The 20507-nt window shown below is 36.6% G+C and overlaps 2 protein-coding genes across 8 annotated transcripts; one reads left to right on the top strand and one right to left on the bottom strand.

Moving 5' to 3' along the window:
- The first annotated feature begins 5418 nt into the window (after window positions 1-5418).
- LOC126612664 (uncharacterized) lies at window positions 5419-10419 on the top strand. The gene is made up of 11 exons (XM_050281133.1): window positions 5419-5561; window positions 6879-6944; window positions 7072-7139; window positions 7283-7316; window positions 7498-7567; window positions 7873-7930; window positions 8094-8222; window positions 8858-8949; window positions 9498-9582; window positions 9839-9917; window positions 10057-10419. Exons 1-11 carry the CDS (start codon window positions 5555-5557, stop codon window positions 10137-10139), a joined length of 771 nt encoding a protein of 256 aa, XP_050137090.1. The 5' UTR covers window positions 5419-5554; the 3' UTR covers window positions 10140-10419.
- A 90-nt stretch (window positions 10420-10509) lies between these two features.
- Window positions 10510-17627, bottom strand: LOC126612662 (uncharacterized). 7 transcript variants are annotated; one of them, XM_050281124.1, is made up of 16 exons: window positions 17358-17627; window positions 15973-16579; window positions 15415-15544; window positions 15107-15308; window positions 14794-14880; window positions 14649-14708; window positions 14450-14551; window positions 13978-14049; window positions 13743-13798; window positions 13419-13504; window positions 12587-12677; window positions 12335-12492; window positions 12126-12217; window positions 11415-11498; window positions 11160-11233; window positions 10510-10994 (listed from the first exon to the last, which is right to left on the bottom strand). In XM_050281124.1, exons 2-16 carry the CDS (start codon window positions 16532-16534, stop codon window positions 10919-10921), a joined length of 1932 nt encoding a protein of 643 aa, XP_050137081.1. In that variant the 5' UTR covers window positions 16535-16579; window positions 17358-17627; the 3' UTR covers window positions 10510-10918. The 7 variants fall into 7 exon arrangements, with proteins under 7 accessions (XP_050137081.1, XP_050137080.1, XP_050137082.1 ...); XM_050281123.1 differs by having other exon boundaries at window positions 15973-16570; XM_050281125.1 differs by having other exon boundaries at window positions 15973-16567.
- Between the last annotated feature and the right edge of the window lie 2880 nt (window positions 17628-20507).

Raw genomic sequence — 20507 nt, 5'->3', positions numbered from 1 at the left:
AGAGCAATCAGTCAGCACTTGGAATCAAGCTTCCAGTCAGGAATTGACTGCTTGGAACCCCTTTCCTGATTACTTACCTGGCATTGCTCTCGAGTACTCATCTTCAACATCTTATGCTTCTAGAAAAGATACCACATATGTCTGAGGAACAGATAGGGCAAATGAAAAGGATACAAGGAAGCATGTGGAGACAAGCGTAACAGAACACATGCCGATTCATTTATTACTTCGTCAACAACAAAAGTATCCCATATCATCAAGGTCGAACGTACTCTTGATTTGATGGACTTATTTTGACCCTCAAATTCTTGAGTCGGCCTTATACTCTGGAGGAAACTAGAAAACCCTCTAACCCAGTTCAAGAATAAGCCTGTGGAAAGTTACTTCTTCAAAAACAAAAGTATCTCATATCATCTCTTCTCCATTTGCTTCTCCTTATCCTTGTTGCTGTTTACAACACAAGGAAAATGAGAACAATCAATCGGAAGCCGAAGTCAAACCTCCGATCCAGGTTGTTTACTTGGAAGTCTGATTACTTACCTTGTCTGTTACCTCTTTCGGCAAATCTCCTAGCTCGACGACTTTGGGGACTCCTACTATAGGGTTTTGTATCGCACTTGACCAAGCCCGAAACTACAAGTAAGCTTGAAGTGAAATTGATACATTACCTTGTGCATCTTCATCGGTTAAAGATACCACCTCTGGATGGAGGAAAAGTACTTCCAGAGAAGATGCCACATCTACGTATAAGACAGATAAGGCAAGTGAAAATGATACCACACTTCGGTACTTAGAAGTTTCGTGATTACTCAATGGCTTGAATCTTGCAAGTCCCAAACCGAGGAGTTTCCCTCACTCGAGAACTTAGGGGAGCACTGTTTGTACCATACTTGACCAATCCTGAAACCACTGAGCACCGATTAACGTTATACCATCAAAGACCCAGAAGAGTTTCCCTCCAACCAGGAGGCCAATCACAGCGCAAAACGTGTCGACATCAGAAGCCAATCATAGTGCAACATATGTCAACATCAGAAGCCAATTACAACACGACACGTGTCAATGTCAAAATGAAACTAGAAACTCTCTTCTATAAATATAGATCATTCTCTCACAATATTTCCTAATGTCATTTGTACTAAATCATTCACTAGTACTCACAAAATGAGAGCTTGAACCTATGTACTTGTGTAAACCCTTCACAATTAATTAGAAATCCTTTACTCCGTGGACGTAGCTAATTTGGGTGAACCACGTACATCTTGTGTTTGCTTCCCTGTCTCTATCCATTTACATACTTATCCACACTAGTGACCGGAGCAATCTAGCGAAGGTCACAAACTTAACACTTTTTGTTGTACCAAAGTCCTCACTGATTTTGTGCATCAACATAGATAGTCTGAGATTGTAGCACGTGAGATTCTATTTAAATATAAATGATGTTAGAAGTTAAAGCTTACAACTGTCAGTAATTAATAGGCACTACCGACTCTTGTGATCTCATTATACACCTTAATTTCCAAGTTCCCGTTCAAGATTCATTTATGGTGATGAATGATATTAGAAGCATTAAAGTTCTAAGTTGCTAGTAATTAATAGCCCACTACCAACTCTTGCGATCTCATGATATGAAACCTTAATTTTCAACTTCATTTTTAATTTCTCATTCAAAATTCATCTATAATGATGGAAGATATAAGAAGCGTTAAAATCCTAAGTTGTAAGTAATTAATAGGGCATTACTGGCTCTTGTAACGCATGTTACTCATTCAAGTTTCATCCACTTATTCCTATACATGCATATTTGTCGATCGATTTACCCCTTGAACTTGTATGGAGCTACCAATTTCCCCCTTTAAACTTTAATTTTAGCCGATTACTACCTTGAAAATTTTAAATTATCCAATTTCCTCCTTGAGCCTTAATTTTAACCGATTAACCCCCTAAAATTTTATAAATAACCAATTTCACCCTGGTGTTAGATTTTAAAAAATTTCATTCATCTTGATCACGAAAACAACACATGACAACATATAAGGGCAAAAAGGACGAAAAATTGAATAAAAGTTTTTAAAATCTAACACCAGGGGGAGATTTGGCTATTGGCTAAAATTAAAGTTTAGTGGTAATCGGCTAAAATTAAAGTTCAAGGGAGAAATTGGCTAGTTAAAAAAGTTCAAGGGGGTAATGGGCTAAAATTAAAGTTCAGGGGGAAATTGACAGCTCCATACAAGTTCAGGAGGCAAATCAACAAATACATCTCCTATAAAAGAACATATAAACCAAAACTCGTTGTCGTTCGACTATTAATATATCTATTTAGTGTTAAGTCACGATGAAGTCAGTTGCTTGAGCTCTGAATTATAAATGTGTATGAAGCCTATAATTGGACACCACATTTTCATCAACTGTCTTTCCACATTGTTAATTTGAGTCGTTGATCACGTAAGTCAATATTTTACTAATAAAGATGCTATATTGTATTTGTTTCTAATAATAGCAAAACATGTGTAGCAAAAGCTTTCATTTTTATAATATGAGAATGTAGCACATGAGATTCTATTTAAATCTAAATGATGTTATAAGCATTAAAGCTTAAAGCTGTCAATAATTAATAGGCACTACCGACTCTTGCAATCTCTTGATATGAAACCTCAATTTTTAAGTTCTTGTTCAGGATTCATTTATATTGATGAATGATATTAGAAGTGTTAAAGTTCTAAGTTGCTAGTAATTAATAGCCCACTACGACTGTTGCGATCTCATGATGTGAAACCTCAATTTTTAATTTCTTGTCCAATATTCATCTACAATGATGAAAGATATCAGAAGAGTTAAAACCCTAAGTTGTAAGTAATTAATAAGGTATTACTGGCTTTTGCAACACATGTTACTTATTCAAGTTTCATCCACTCATTCCTATAAAAGAACATATAAACCAAAAATCATTTTCGTTTGATTATTAATATACCTTATTAGTGTTAAGTCACGATGAAATCAATTACTTGAGCTTTGAATTGTAAATGTGTATAAAACTCGTAATTGGACACCACATTTTCATCAACTGTCAGAAATCGCTTGTGCTCATTCACGACTAATCTTATCATAAATCTTTCCATTTTTACGAATATTTGCATACCTATTTGTGAAATATTTAATTATTTATATGTTCTTTTACACAAAACGATTATATTTTTTTTTTGTGGAGATATTCTTAATTATTTTAATCGACATATTATAATTTGTTTTGGAAGATAATATCCACTATTTTAATCTACAAATTATATTCTTGAAATAAATGTTTTGTAGTGAAATATCTCAAATTATATTTTAGAAATACCCCTAAAAGTGTAGTGAAGTGAAACTAAAGACTCGAGGCACCGACCCGTTTTGCAGCTTTTGGTGGGAGCAAAGCAGCACATGAAAAAACACAACTCGTGAGAAGAAGTGGTTTAGATTCTACACGGACATGCATATGTTAAAATCCCTACACTTGTTTCTTATGCATGTCGGGGCCCCACCACATTTCATCATTCGGCGAGAATCAAACCTAAAAACCTCACTTACAAGTGAAAAGTGAATAAAAATATCATTAGGCTGTAATGCTAAGTCTAATGATATTTCTCTTCATTTATAAGTACGAGGTTATTACAAGTGAAGAAGTCTTATGTTAGATTATCGACAACATCTGCCAACTAGGGGTGTAACTTGGGTTGGGCTAATCCGAACCCGCTCATGTCCAACCTGACTTTAAACCCAAACAAGTGAGTTTTTTTTTTTTTTTGGTTATAATCCGCCCGATGTAAGATCCCACATCGCCCAAGGGTGAGGATCCTATAAGCTTTATATATATATTCTCATCTCTATCTAGCACAAGTCTTTTAGGAGCTCACTAGTTTCGGGTTCCGTAGGAACTTCGAAGTTAAGCGAGAAAGAGGCCAGAGCATTCCCATGATGGGTGACCCACTGGGAAGTTCTCGTGTGAGTTCCCAGAAACAAAAGCGTAAGGGTGTGGCCGGGCCCAAAGCGGACAATATCGTACTACGGCAGAGTCGAGCCCAGAATGTGGTGGGGTCCGGGCCGGGATGTGACTTGGTATCAGAGCCAATCTCTGGCCGGAAGTGTGCCAACGAGGACGTCGGGCCCCTAAGGGGGGTGGATTGTAAGATCCCACATTGCCTAGAGGTGAGGATCCTGTAAGCCTTATATGTATATTCTCATCTCTACCTAGCACAATGCCTTTTGGGAGCTCACTGGCTTCGGGTGACCCTCTGGGAAGTTCTCGTGTGAGTTCCCAGAAACAAAACCGTGAGGGTGTGGTCGGCCCAAAGCGGACAATATCGTGGTACGGCAGAGTCGAGCCCAGAATGTGGTGGGGGCCCGGGCCAGGATGTGACTTGGTATCAGAGCCAATCTCTGGCCAGAAGTGTGCCAACGAGGACGTCGGGCCCCTAAGGGGGGTCGATTGTAAGATGCCACATTGCCTAAAGGTGAGGATCCTGTAAGCCTTATATGTATATTCTCATCTCTACCTAGCACAATACTTTTTGGGAGCTCACTGGCTTCGGGTTCCGTAGAAACTCTGAAGTTAAGCAAGAAAGAGGTTAGAGCATTCCTAGGATGGGTGATCCACTGAGAAGTTCTCGTATGAGTTCCTAGAAACAAAATTATGAGGGCGTGGCTGGGGCCTAAAACGGACAATATCGTGCTACAACAGAGTCGAGCTCGGGATGTGCTAAAGGCATGGGTGGGATGTGACACCCAAACCCAACCCAACCCAATTTCAACCCATTCATTGATTAGGTTGAGTTGGATTGATCATTCACCCATCCATCCCTAACCCAACGTAATCGACTAACCAAACCCAATCTAACCAGATTGTAACATATATCAATTAATGTTTATACTATACCCAAGTGAGTCAAGTCCAAAAACCAATGCCCTTTCTAATATTTTTTTTTTATAGTAAATTACCCTTTATAATTACTTAAGCTTTTAGGAGATAAGAGATTTTGATTAATCAGCTCATATTCATAATCTCTAAATCCTAAAATTTTATTGTAGATTGATTTATGAAATTAAAGTTAGCTAGCTTTGATGTTACTTAGCTTAATTTTTTTAGGAATTCTTAGAAACTAAGTTGTTACAAGATTAAATTGAAAAAGTTTGGCAATCCGAACCCAACCCAAGCAAAGCCTAACATAATTAAACCCGAGCTCAAATGAACCTGAATGAAAACCAACCCGAACTCGAATCCGAATTGTAAAAGTTGGATTATGATTGGGTTGACCTTTCAACCCGCCCGAGTTGCACCTACCGCTAACTCTCTTCCTATTAGATTAGATAATATCGTTCGTTAAAAAAATAAATAAATACATAAATGAATAATAAATTGTATAAATCGAAATAATAGATAACGAAATAAGAAGAACAAAACGCAGCGTTTCAGGGGCCTTAGGTTTTCTTCTGCTCGTAGAGTGTAGCGGATTTGGTACGGAGACACCTCGGCTCTGAGTAGCGAGAAGAGTCGAAATCAGAGAAGAATTTCGAAATCATGACGGGTAATTGATGCTAATTACACTATTTTTTGTTGTAAATTTTGTTTCTTTATCGATTTGATGAACTAAAAGGTCGCGATTTAAGTTAATTGTATAACTTTTAGCCGCCCAATGAAGCTGTATATTCTTAATTTTTTTTAATGTTGGGTTTGTAGCATTGAATTTCTATTGAAGAATGTATTTTAAATAGAATTTTGAAGTTTTCGATTTTTTTATGTTGGTTTTGTAGTTTGTCACTGATTTTGGTATTTTAAATTGCTTTTTGTGGAATTTAAAGTTACCCAGAAACTCCACAACAACAACAACAACAACAAAGCCTTTTCCCACTAAGTGGGGTCGGCTATATGAATCCTAGAACGCCATTGCGCTCGGTTTTGTGTCATGTCCTCCGTTAGAACCAAGTACTCTAAGTCTTTTCTTAGAGTCTCTTCCAAAGTTTTCCTAGGTCTTCCTCTACCCCTTTGGCCCTGAACCTCTGTCCCGTAGTCACATCTTCGAACCGGAGCGTCAGTAGGCCTTCTTTGCACATGTCCAAATCACCGGAACCGATTTTCTCTCATCTTTCCTTCAATTTCGGCCACTCCTACTTTACCTCGAATATCCTCATTTCCAATCTTATCATTTCTTGTGTGCTCACACATCCCACGAAGCATCCTCGTCTCCGCCACACCCATTTTGTGTACGTGTTGATGCTTCACCGCCCAACATTCTGTGCCATACAACATCGCTGGCCTTATTGCCGTCCTATAAATTTTCCCTTGAGCTTCAGTGGCCTACGACGGTCACACAACCCGCCGGATGCACTCTTACACTTCATCTTTCCAACTTCTATTCTATGGTTGAGATCTCTCTCTAATTCTCCGTTCTCTTGCACGATATATCCTAGGTAGCGAAAACGGTCGCTTTTTGTGATCTTCGCTAGATTGCTTCGATCATTAGTGTGGATAAGTATATAAATGGATATAGATAGGAAAGCAAACACAAGATGTACGTGGTTCACCCAGATTGGCTACGTCCACGGAATAGAGGAGTTCTCATTAATTGTGAAGGGTTTACACAAGTACATAGGTTCAAGCTTTCCTTTAGTGAGTACAGGTGAATGATTTAGTACAAATGACATTAGGAGTTATAATAAATGGGATTTTGTTGATATAATTTTTTTTTTTGTTGAGGTTTTCAGGATATGGGATTTGATCGAAATGTGTGATTTTTAGCAGAAGGCTATGAAATTTTACTAAATTATGTTTCAAGCTATGGAATTTACTTAACTGTGTGTTTTACTACTATGCTTAACTGTGTGTTTTACTACTATGTTTACAGACTATATACAAGAGCAGGAGATGGAAATTGAAGCGTTGGAAGCAATACTTGCGGATGACTTCAAAGGTATCTGCTATGTGGTGCTTCTGCAGACCAACATTTGTTATAAAATTTGTTATCTGTTTTCATTTTTTATTATCACAAGTAGTGAAATTAATAGGAATGTTCTTTACTGTTGTTTTCGATATGCCAGAAATACATTCGGGTGAGAGCGGGTTAAATACTTCCAAGAGGTGTTTTCAAATAAAAGTATCTCCAGTGGTAGGTATCTCCTTCTCTTGCTGTTTTCATTCTACTGGCATAATTGTTATAACAGCCTCATGTCAAGCCGAGAACGTTTCCGTCTTCACTAGACATATGTTCAGGTTTTCCTTATGTGTATTTCTTTTCTTTCTTTTCAACAGGATGATGAAGCAGATGAATTAACAACCAATCCAGGTATTTTCTTTTTGCATTATACGATGTCTTGAATGATGCCCTTGTGTTACTTCTTAGTTGGATAACCAACTTGATTTTTTTTATCTAGAAATGTTCAGGAGTTCTTCTTTTTTGACTTTTTGTATTTTGTATCTTTTACATTTCATTTGGACATAAGCTGTTTTGGAAACTTCTGTTTCAGTTCAGCTGGCTTTGATTTTCTCACACACAGAAAGATACCCAGATGAACCTCCACTTTTGAATTTGAATAGGTATGGCACAAAATCGTGCTATTCTCCACTCTTCATTGTTCGTAATGATGGAAAGAACTTGATCATTTTCATTGCCCTTTTTCTTCTGGACAAAGCAAATACAAGTTCTACTTAGTACCTTCTTGTAACTGCATATATAAATACTACTAAAAAGAAAAGAAAGAAGTTTGAGAAAAAATATTATTGTTCAGATATAACTGTTCCGTCGATATTGTGTTATTCAGTAAGGCTGTGGGAAAGTCAGAAGTGCGGATGCATGATGCTTTATGAGGAACTATTCTAATGGTTGATTTTTTTCCCTCTAGTTTACGCGGTATACAAGGAGAACATCTAAGAATTTTGAAAGAAAAGCTTCTGCAAGAGGTAATTTTGGGTACTCTTTAATTCTCTATGCAGCTTTTTGTTGTGTCGTTTTTTATCTGTCCTAATACATGTAAAGATTAGTGAGCATATTTTTTATCTGTCCTATAGATGATGTGAAGTTATCTGATTTGCAGACTTTGATTCAATATCTATATTTTTACAGGCATCTGAAAACCTTGGTATGGCTATGATCTACACACTAGTTACATCAGCCAAGGAATGGCTTTCTGAACAATATTGTCAAGACACTAGTCTTGAGGATGCTGAAGCAGAAGAAGCAGCAAAGGATGATGTATGCCTTTTGTCCTACGTCTTCATATCTAATCATCTTGTGGCTATTTTCTTTCTTAGTCTCTAAGAATAAATGGAGTTTACGTCCTACTATTCCTTGAAAACTATACATTCAAGATCCCAAAACCTTGCAAACCTGTTTGACTCAATGTCCTTGGGAGATAGTTGAATGTACAATGTGCTAGTTAGTTATTCACACTCCGGTGTCGGTGTCGCTTGTATGTATTTAAGTCTTGCTGAGGCTTTTACATGTCTAAAGATAGCTGGAAGAAGTTAAGTCATGAAATCATTGGGGTTGTCAATAGAACTGCTAGCTATTCTCTCTAAGAGACCCTCTTTCTTTCTCCTTGGTCTGGATGAGTAGTGTATCTGGAAAGGTGAAGCTTCTAGAAGATTAACCATACTTTTTCAAAGGGTGTCCATCTTTTCTCTTCTGCATCTTGCAATTTTCGGCGTGAATTTGATGCAGTTGGTTGTGAATATTAGTGAAAAAATGCATAATCAGCTTCACACTTTCCGATGGGATTTACTTTTTTCATTCAAAGTTGCATGTTTGCATCTCTGGTAAGGATTGTTCACCTGAAAAAGATTGTCTCCAGGAGCTGCTTCTTACTTTCCTGCTCCTTCCTGTTTTAGGTAATCATACCACATGGAGAACCAGTTACAGTTGAAACATTTCTGGCATGGAGAGAGATGTTTGAAGCAGAGTTGGCCCTGGAACGAGCCAAGTAAGTATTATCGTTGTATAATTTCAATAAGGTTTTCTTCGTTAACTCTCAGTAATTTTGTCATTATAAAGCATGTGAAAGTGGGGATCACTAATATCGGTTCGTACAGATGTTTTTGTTTCTGATATCTTTTCACCAAAAAGTTCTACATTTTGGGAAGAAAGATCTAATTATGCTGGAGAGGCATGAGATGCGGAATTCATTTCTACATGTACTTTAGGACATTATGTTGTACATGATAGACATGACATTAGAGAGAGAAGAGACATATACAAGAGCCAGGTCTTTGTTTAGCAGGTTATGCGGTGGGATGGTTAGGTTTAGTTGTAGGTTCAAATCATACTAAAAAAGTTTGGTATGAGAAAAGAAGGAAAAAAGAAGCTGCGACGGTTCATTAGCCCCTTAACCAAGACTTTCCGTTCAAAAAGAAATATATAAATTCCAAGGAATCCTTCTTGAAAGTTAACAATTTCCCAATAGTAGATCATCATATATTTCTGCTTGAAGTCTTTATTTTCATTTCTGACGAATGGTGATTAATTTCCAAGGTTAATGCCTGACGCTGCACTTTCAGCACCCAAGGAAAAGAGGCTCACAGGTAGACAGTGGTTTGAAACCGGAAGACATGCTGTGGTAATTTATTTTACCCTAAACTTTACCTACATCTTACATTGTTCAGTTTTCCCAAAAACAAGTAAATACAGCGAAAACTAAACTAATGCGTTACTGGTCTGATTTGATGGTTGAGTTAGTTTCATGGTATATTATTTAGGGTTAATACGAGGGGAGGTTTTGGGTTATTACATGTGAGGATTTTATTGTTGGAACATATAATGGCTTAGTTTCAAAGAATAAAAAGTAATACGAGTGACTTTTCCTCACACCATAGAAAGGTGCAGCTCCAGCCTCTGAAGGGTCCGATGAAGAGGATGAGGACGAGATTGACTTCGATTCTGATGATTTTGAAGGTGATTCACTCTCCTTATAGCACATGTAGTCTTATGTTGATGAGACCAAAATCAGTCGAATCACTGAATTTTGTTGTGAAGGAATCCTTTGTGTTCACAATCTGATGAAGAAATCATCTTGTCTTGTGGTTAATGGCAGATGACGAAGATGATATGCTGGAACACTATTTGGCTGAGAAGTCGGACTCATCAACTCACTCTTCGAAGAGGGTCAATAACTAGATCTAAAAACAACAGAATGAGAGCGCATCATCTGATGAACAATGTGCCTAGTTTTGGCTGTCCTCATATGTATTTCATGCTTTACTTTAGGCGTCGAGGACAAAGAGGAGATTGTAGGTTTTATGACTATGATTTTCTTTGTAGAGAGCCGAGGGAGAAGATATGATGTTGCAAAATATAAAATAACTGCTTCACGGTTGGTAAACTTGTGGTTTTACATTTGTTCGAATACTCGTTACTCACAATTTGGATGAATTTTGATAGTGATATTTCGGTCATACTTTCTGAAGCTCAATACTTAGGGGGGGTAATTGGCTAAATTTAAAGTTCACGGAAAATTGACAACTCTATATAAGTGTTGGGGGGCAAATCGATAAATATGCCAATTTTATTTCCAACTTCAGTTCAGTATCCAAATATTCCACAAGACAGGCAATAAATACTTGATGAAATCTCAGCCGAGTCAATCCACAAGTGCTTCCTGCTATGAAACATTTGACGCCCTTCCTACCCCATCCCACTCACCTACTAGACAATTTTCACTTGCACTCCGCCGATTATAATTTGTCCTCGCTCTTTCCGAGTCACGGCTATTTCAACATTACACATTTTTATGTTACAATGGAACCTTGTATATCTGAAATACCACCTTGATCTTGAAATCGGCACGGTAAAGCCAATAAGGATCTACTGTATGCGCACCTCTGAGAATTTTTCATTCTTTATGACACCGATCAGCTTTGAGGAACATGGGAGTAATTGTACAATATTCTTCTGCTCTATACACATCCTTGATCAGTCATGGCTTGAGCAATAGTCAGAAAAGCAGAAATGATGGCTCCGTGGACCAAAGACCTGTCAAGCATGTAAGAAAAATTGCTTCTTGGAGTGTTTAACGTTAACAGTACGCAACTTTTACATAGCCAGCGCAAAAGTCACAACAACAACAGAAGCTATCTACTTTCTTCAAAGATTCAAGAGGAAAAGAGTAGGCAAGCATCAATACGATAAAGCACTTACTCAGGACTTTCTTTCTGGTAACCAAAGTCAGCCGCAGCTTTGAGGGTTCTCTGGTAAGTCTGTTTCATTGATTCCTGAGAGTTACGATGCAAATCAGAAATCATACAGAAAAACAAAAACATACCAGGTCAAACCTTCGAGAGCAAACTTTACATTCCTCTCAGCTTCCAATGATGAAAGTTTCGTATTTAAAAACTCCTACAACTACTTACTGTTAACATTTATACCAGCAAGATAAAATATACACAGCGTCACCTGTAATTTGGATTCAAAGTCCTCGGGGGACCAGTTCACTGAATTACACTCATGGTTCAATTCAAATTCTCCAGCAACCACCTGCTACCATTAATCAACAAGGGGAGAACATAAATTTAAGGAAAAGAAGAAGATAATCAGAAGCCATACTGACAAAAATAATTAAATTTTAATTCCCAAATGTCACTTCGTAGAATTTTCAAGCATGCTAAAATTGAAGTATTGAGCCCAAAACCAATTGGCAATAACTGGAGGCCCATATTTTCATATATTAGAAGCAAGCTTAGAATACCCGACGTGATATTTTTGTATTTAATGCACCCATTCACAAGGCCAAAAATGTGAATAAGTTATATTGGGTGATGCTGAGCATGAATGACTGAACCTAACGCATGGATGAACAGCCCCCTCTGATGCCATGTGTAAAAGGATAAATGAGAGCTTCCTGATTTCATTATCGAGAGAGATGGATTAGAATACTCGATGTGAGATTCTTATATTCTTAACAGAAACTTTGATGTTGAATGATCTCATGCGCTAGTACTACTGAATTCCCTTTTTCTTTGGAGTCTGGACCGAAGAATTCCATATTTTCATAAACAGACAAGCTTGGCTTGAACTTGGCATAAATTTGGACCAAACAAAAACATTTTGGACTAAATAAAAACATGATACGTATAAAGTTCATAATAGCATCATTCAAGCACATACTCCACCAGAACCAGCTGCCACTGCAGGAGCGATTAAAACATTAGCTTTTCTCAGAATATCAACAGCATCAGGTGAACAAGGCATGTTTGAACCTAGATACAAGAAAAGAACAACAAATAATAGGTGTTACAGGGCTAACGTTAATGATTATGAAAACAAATGAAAAAAATTAAAAAAAGACTATGCCAGTTGTTACCAGTAATCAATACCTTCTACTAGTATACGACATCCTGAATTAACCAGATTAATGGCATCAGTCTGATCAATTTCGTTCTGGGTAGCACAAGGAAACACAACATCACACCTTTCAGTCCAAGGTTTAGCTTCATCGTAATACTTAGATCGAGCATAAGTCTTTGAATAGTCTCTGCAGATGAGATGTAAAACCAATGAACCCCTGAAGGTAACTATACCAAGCGATTTGATAAACAGATGCAAAACAGATGACAAGAAACACAGACCTCAAACTTCTCTGTTGAGCTTTGATCTCCCTCAAAAATGATATTTTCATGTAATCAAATCCTTCATCATCCACCAAATAACCCTTCGAGTCTATATGCAATAAATTGCAGATAAAAGCCATGTGTGTTATTAAATGTCAATAACCAGTCTTATTCACTCTAAATGTTTTTTTTTTTTTTTTTTTTTGGGAAAATTCACTCTAAATGTTTACAACTTCGAAAATCCTAACTTCCTGACACAAAGCCCTAGGTAATCTAAATAAAGCATGGAACTAGAATATGAAATAGCCAATATTTCCGCATATAATAATTGTGGGGGGAAAAAGAATTTAACACCACATTCACAGGACAAGTACTCTCGCTCTTCATATATTTTCTCTTTCTTCAGATGCAATCAGAAAACTAATTCATTTTGTTATTTCGATCCAAATACAGCCACAGATGTTAACATATCATCTTTACAACCCAAGATACAAAACCATTCAAGGCCACAGAAGATACAAACAAACTGACTCCTAGCACACACTGGTTTTAACTTAAGTGCTAAGTTCATTGTTTTTATAATCTTTTGGATGAAGAAGTGCTAGGAACATTGTTGACAATATGATTGTTCTCCAGATCATTCATCACTATGATCACGTCAAACATTTAAAATTTAAACATTCTTAGCAAGTAAATCATGTCAGAGTTCAAGTAGTTACTACACATGACTGGTATGACAAATGGAAATTTTTTCATGTCAAACATTCATACCAGATATGTATATTACTAAAAATTTCCATCAAAAGACATCATTCAAGTAGCTCCAAAAATACTTGTTATAAGAAAATACCGGAAACTGTAATCGGAATCGCGCCATATGCAATAAGCTTCTCCAGGACATGCAATGCAATCTTTCCAGAACCACTTACAACACACCTGGAGGGAAATTTATAAAGACATCTTCAAAATAACCTTTAAGCAATCACAAATTATACATTCTCTCTTGTGGACACAAATACATAGATATGTATACAAAAATTCAAAGATATGTTGAACAGGATTGGATTCTTCAAAAGGCTACATAAACAGAAAGAACTCCCATGTGCTGTTTATGTCAATATCCTATGGTGTTTCGTGAAAATTTTAAAACTTCTGAAAGTTTGGTAAAAGGTACCTTAATCCTTTGAAATCTTTATTGAGGTCTGCAAGTAGGAGTTGTGCAAAGAAAACCTGGAGAAGCATGGGAACTTTGTTCACATCATCGGAAATGAAGAGGAAAATTACATAGGGAGCTTATAATACCCACAAAAAATAGACATATCTAGTAAGTTGTCACCAAAAAATCAAAAATTGAAAAAGAAAAAGAGAAAGCCTAAACACGAGCAAGGGAAAGTTGTGATATTAGTTACCAGTCCATATCCGGTAGCTTCAGTTCGAAGGCTAGAGCCAGACCAAAATATCCTTGGCCCTGTAAAACTTCCCTGCATAAGTAAGGCATGCATATAAAAACATAAAGACATTACTTAAGTTTCTTCCCATGAGAAACACTTAAGCAGAAACTTTACTTTTGTACAGATAGAAAAGAACACTAAATAGATAAAGACATATCACTTAATTATCTTCCCATGATAAAAAGATAAGCATAATCTTAACTTTCATACGGATAGAAACGAACAATAGACTTTGTCAGGATAGAAAGGAGTAATAGTCTTTGTCAGGATAGAAAAGAACAATAGGATTGTTTATTTAATTACTATTTTCCGAATTTCCATAACCCTATGGTCCTACATCAGATTTAGAAAAAGCAATGTCATCAATGGCATCTAGATACTAAATTACATCACAAAAGGTAAGAAGATAAATTCAGAAATAGTTTGTTACCGGTGTTTCTGGTACCTGAAAGTGACCAGTTAGACGTCTATATTGTCCAAAAAGGTATCCCATTTCTCGAGTACCAACACCCATCTCCTCTGAAGGAAGGTCCTAAAGTGTATACAGCATTAAACCAGACATGCATACAACACCGAAATTCCATATGGAGAAAAATATTATTTATGGAATGTAATCTTCCTGAAGTTACCTTGTCAACACCCAAATAACGATAAATTTCATTCATAAAACTTTGGCAAAAACGCATAACCTGCCATTTTAGAAACAATCATTCACAACTTCTGAGGAGGCTAAAAATGACGAATAACAACATATAACAAATTGAAAACTTTTACCTCATTATCACTTTTTCCCTTTGGATCAAAATCACTACCTCCCGCTGCCCCTCCAATTTTGTATGGTGACAAGGCATTCTTTAAAGTCTGTACATAAGGTAAATAGCACAATGCAAAGTCGTCACAAGACTTAGTCACTTCCAATCTGAAGGGTTTAACCTCGCCACTAGTATTTAGCTTGGTGTTCTTATGAGCACCAATCACTAGAATACACAAATCAACAGAGGTATGGGAAGAAAAAGATTTGGAAAAAGTTTGACCCAACCTAAAGAAGACAAGTCAACTCAGAAGAACTCAAGAAAACAACTAATACCTGTTCAAATCCAAGAAACTTGGCAATGCTCAAGTTCATAGAAGGATGAAACCGGAAGCCACCCCTACATGGACCCAAGGCCTGGTTAAATTGTACTCGAAATCCTCGGTTAACATGTGTCTCACCTCTATCATCCATCCAGGGAACTCGAAAAACAAGCGTGCGCTCAGGTTCTAGCAAGCGCTCCATGATGTTTACATAACTGAAAAGAGAAAAAGCCACTTAATAATTTTACAGAAATCAGAAATAAGACTTTGTTTTTGTTAAACAGCTTGACTAAAATAATACACCATCCGAAGGAAACTCACTGAGAATTTTTAGCAATCACTCTTTCTAAAGCATGAACCACTTCATGCACCGATTGTATGAACTCAACCTCATGAGGATCCCTTTTCAGTGCAGCTTCAACAATCGATCCAGCCGTTTTTGACATAAGAGCTACATTTAGGAGTAATTCCAAAGAAAAATCAACAAAACGGGAAAAAATATTTACAAATTAAAGTTTAAACTCAAAATTCATTTCTTTCAGTCATATGAAGGTGTAAATAATTTGCAAATATCAACAAATTAATGTTGACAACTCCATTTAATGCCAGAAGAAGTATTTAGGTATGTGCATGCTGAACCGCAAAAAATAAGTCAACTGAACCAAAGTTTTCATTCAGCAACGAGTTCAAAAATTACAAATCCCAAATGCAAACTTAACCGCAAGGCCCACTTTCATAAACATGAAAATTAACAATAACGAAACTTCACGAAAAGAATTTCCTGGGAGACACTCTGCAAATAATTAATGCAGAATTCAGATGGTCATTATTTGAAACTTCCAAAGCAAACTAAAAGAAAATTGAGCAGAACGTGCTAACCTTTGACATAAATGGGTTTGTCAGCAACGACCTTATCCTTGGAGGCCATTTGAAGGCGAAGTGCCTCTTTGTGAAGCAAACTATTGTTGTGTTCCTCAAGTGCGCTCATCTGCATATTCCGGCTGCCCTCGTTTCCATAGGGGTTTCTTCTATGCTTCCTACCATACTCTCTACACACAGAGCAAAAAATCCTAGCTGTCCCTTCCTTGACATCAACATAAGCCCATTTGTAGGTATCAGCCCATTCCTCTCTCCATCTTTTCACAACCTTTTTCTTCCTTTTTACTGGTTGTCCCTTTGACATGTCTTGATCATCACTAGCGAGTTGAGAAGCCATTACCATATTCTTACTCTCGTCATGATCCTCAACAGAAGGTTCCCGTGGTGGAACAACAATAAGGGGGGTGTTAGCAAATGAAGGATCGTCATCCCCAGCTCCAATTTCTAAATCAATCTCTTCCCCAAGCTCCCGAACCACTAAGTGATGCCTCTGTGCCTGCTGAATCAAGTTCATATCATCCATCATGGAGTTCATCCTTATTCCACTTCCTGGTAGCAACATTCAGCATGACAGTCTTAACTGAAACCCAAAATCCTGCTGCATCCGCTTGTCACGGAGAGATTTATTAACTCCTTTTTACAATTGTCTAAATGAATAAATTAGAAAACAAAATAATTTCACACAACAATATAACCAAAAAAAATTATAAACTCCATTCATTCACAACCTAGAACGTAGCAAACCTTACAACACTAGTAGCCACCAAGTTGAGGTTTACATTTCATAAGGTATGAATCAACATATAGCATGAAATCTTCTATTTATATTTTTCACACATCGTAACTATATTATAACCAATACAAGAGTGTACAAAGGCACATAAAATCCACGGCTATCAGTGCACGTAGAATTACGAAACCCTCGAGACTTCATAATTAGTTTAGCTGAACCCTTGGTTGCTCATACCACTTAGGATTTGTTCCCCCTAAAGAAACGAAAAAATCTGGTCCACTGAGCCTAACAAAGCATATGCATAACTTAGATAACAGTTCTGACTCCCTAGAAGCCAAAACAACAAGAACCAAAGCACCAATTCACAACATCATCTTCTCAGCTATCCTTAAAAACTCTATAAACCCAGGTAAAGTAACTAATCATTCAATTAAGCTGAAAACACATCCAAATACACCAGAAATCCAAAATTACAGACAAAAAAACATGAACTTTGAATTCTCATTCTCAGATAGGAATCAAGAAACCCCACAAACCAAATCCATTTCCAATCATCCCACAACTCATTTCTCAAAATTCAACTACACCCACACGTTAGTTCTCAATTTTAAACAAAGACCAAAATCCAGAAACGAAAAACGTCGTGGAGTACCGTGAGAGCAGAAGACGAAAGGATGAACTCGAAACGTATCAAGTTGCAGTTTCAAAGTTGGGTCTTTGAGCAGTTGTTCTTCTCCAAAGCTGGAACAAAGGGTCGCGGGAATTGTCGATGAGGACGACGCAAAGAGTGAGATGAACGGGTCTGTATAGTCGTTCGATCAGATTCTTGAGCGAGAAGAAGAGAGGGGAGATTGTATGGTAGAACAGTAACACAAAAGAAAAAGAGATCGTCTTGTTGTCTAAATTACCCGTTAACACAAAAAATTTATTAATCATTATTTAGAAATTAGAATTGAGACACTCGATTCTTGATAAAAATGAAATTGAGTTATATTATTAAGGCAAATTTATTGTAAGATTTAGTTAACTTCCCACCTTTTAGTGTAAATACTATCATTTATTTAAAAATAAATAAAAAATTATGTGCAATCTTACGTCATCATAGCATAGTCTGACATGTGAGTAATAAAAGAAACAAAACAGAAAATTTTGATTTATTGGAAATTACATTATTACTTATGAGAAAGAATTGTCTTTTCACTTTTTTTTTTTTTTTGGTTAAGGTTCACGCATAACTTGATCACGCATGAATATTTGTGCCCGAAAAACCCTTCACTGGGTAAAAAATCGAGAGAACTCTAAGAGCTCCATCAACTGAAAAACAACAAGTTCATATACAAATAATACAACCTCAAATTCTAGACTAAACTAAAGAAGCACCTTCTCAGCTTGTATTTCTTCAAATTAATCTTAGTCTTCCCTGTTGTGGCAACTTGAACTTTAGCTCTGCTCTTGTGGCATCAATGATGTGAATGAGACTAAGATGAGATGAAAATTATGAATCCAGCTAAATGATGAAATATCCATAATTGAACATTAATAGATTGAGAAGCTTGAATGATTTTTTTTTCTAAAGATCTATATGCAGAGCTACAAGTTCAGATCAAAGATGTTGGAATCTTTACAAACATTTCACATGTAAACTAAACTAGGTTAATTGGGTAAAGATTATTGTTTAAAGTCGTCTCGTTAAATGTTATATATTGAAACGATAAGTCGAAGGAATACGTAATTAGGAGAATGTGATCTAAAGAAGTTAGATTTAGGAGACCATTCCCTTGTACACATATCCTAAACGTTCTTGACATAGGATTGCAAATTGGGCATTGACGATCCGGATAGATCAGTACATGTTATGTCTTCTCTCCCAAGAGAGTTGTTGTTCTTGAGTCATTAGTGTGATTGACACCAAGACAAGTATGTAGGTGCTCAATGGAGAATGAGTCCATTGAACACGATCAACAATGAGTTCTCATACTCATGTCACATGAGAACTCATGATTGAGATAATGCAAATCCTTTGACATGATACATTATAGTTGTCGTGTGGTTAGGTCTTTAGTCTTTGACTGTGTTAAAGGCATTCTATTTGAGAGTGTTCACGACATAGTAAGCCACTTAATCATGGGGCATGTGAATGTGCAACAAAAGATCTCTAACCTTCAAACCATTGAGGGAAAATACTCTATTATATGATTAAGAATCTCTGGCCAGAGTACGAATGAAATTTTAGAAGCCTTTCCAAATCACATTCATGGTAATCATATAGAAAAATAGAACTACTTTGGATAATAGACATGAATAAAGTATCAAACCAAACAATGTGATCAAGAGTATTAAATTAGAGAAAGACCGTATTGCATTTGAAATCCCAAGGTGAATAGGTTCTCCAAACCTCTTTTGATTAGCTTGGGTAGTCATGACATAATGTTAGGTGTCACTCATGGCTTGTGGGAAGCCTCGAAGATGTATAAACATCAAAGGGAGAATTGAAAGTAAGTTTCAATTCACAATTGATTAGTAAGATTTTTAATCGCCCACTACCTCGCTAAAAGGAACCTAATGGATCGCACACCGTGTAAAGTAGGGTTGGAAAAAAATCCCAAACCGAATTGAAAAATTCCTGAAACCGAAACGAAAAAATCCTAAACCGAAATTCCCAAAAATTTTGGTACCCAATACCGAACCGATCCCGAAATTTCGGTACGGGAATTGGTCTCAAGTTTTTGGGATTTTGGTAATCCCAAACCGAACCGAAAAATATATATATTATTTAATTTTTAAATATATATTTAGAATTTTAATAGCCGTTGAATTCTGTTGAGATTTAATCTCAACCGTTGCATATAAATTGTGTATGATTTATCCTTCTGGGTGTGAATGTATATATGTGTGTCTGTGTGTGCATGGGAAACGCGAAAAAGTTTGGCATTTGGCATTGTAAATGACTAGGACAGATAAAGCTGGGAAGGATGAGTGAAATGCACGCTAATGACTAATGGGAATTTTGATGCTCAGGTCCTCCATGAAATTTAATCTGTGCACATATTAAATTGTAAGTTACAGATTAAATTTATTTTTATTGCAATAGATTGGTTTGGTTGTATACTTGTAACTTATAATGGCCTATGAAATTTATTAAGAAAATTTAGTTTGCAACAGATTGGCTGCCCAATATAAAAGGTTGAATTTTAGCCCAAAACATAGTATGTTAAATTTTAGTCCAAAAGCCCAAAATCAATTCGGGATTCCCGATTTGTCTTGAAATCGCGAAATTATTTCAGGATTCCTGAAAATTGGGATTCCCAAAAAATTGGTTTGGGATCAGTATTAGATTTGGGATTCCCAAAAATTTCGGTTTAGGAATCGGGACACGGGTTTCGGTTCGGTATCCCATACCGAACCACCCCTAGTGTAAAGTAATGATTGAAGGATATAACGAAGATGAGTAAGGACAATTAAATACTTTAATTGTATATGGAAAAGATTAATTAATATGTTAATTAAATCATACAAAAGGTTTGTATAGGGCCTTAAATTAGTTTCGGGTTCCGGAGCCCAAAGTGGTTTTGGTCCACAAGGCCCATTAAGTTTAAGTTATGTTACAACTAAAACACAATGGGCAATTAACCTACTAAACAAAGGGAGGCCAGCCTTGCTAAGAGAGATAGTGGTTTTGAACTTATTACAAGTATGCCACTCAAATGAAGGAAGGTATAAAAGCAACTTTATAGCCTTTACTTCATTAAAGTTTCTTTGAGGAAATATGAAAGAACACAAACTTTCTCTTTCTCTCTAGGTG

This window comes from Malus sylvestris, chromosome 17 (genome assembly GCF_916048215.2).
Source record: "Malus sylvestris chromosome 17, drMalSylv7.2, whole genome shotgun sequence".
Taxonomy (NCBI): Eukaryota; Viridiplantae; Streptophyta; class Magnoliopsida; order Rosales; family Rosaceae; genus Malus; species Malus sylvestris.
The sequence above is the reverse complement of the archived record's forward strand: the minus strand, read 5'-3'. Positions and strand labels throughout refer to the sequence as shown.

Bases quoted from the DNA above. Each gene is read 5' to 3' on its own strand.
- LOC126612664 (XM_050281133.1), top strand. The intron at 7,140-7,282 runs GTAGGTATCTCC...TCTTTTCAACAG, and splicing joins AAATAAAAGTATCTCCAGTG to GATGATGAAGCAGATGAATT. The intron at 8,950-9,497 runs GTAAGTATTATC...TTAATTTCCAAG, and splicing joins TTGGCCCTGGAACGAGCCAA to GTTAATGCCTGACGCTGCAC.
- LOC126612662 (XM_050281124.1), bottom strand. From the start codon at position 16,534: ATGTTGCTACCAGGAAGTGGAATAAGGATGAACTCCATGATGGATGAT. The intron at 15,309-15,414 runs GTGAGTTTCCTT...TTCTCTTTTCAG, and splicing joins GTGATTGCTAAAAATTCTCA to TTATGTAAACATCATGGAGC. The intron at 14,881-15,106 runs GTATTAGTTGTT...CCTTATGTACAG, and splicing joins AGTTTCTTGGATTTGAACAG to ACTTTAAAGAATGCCTTGTC.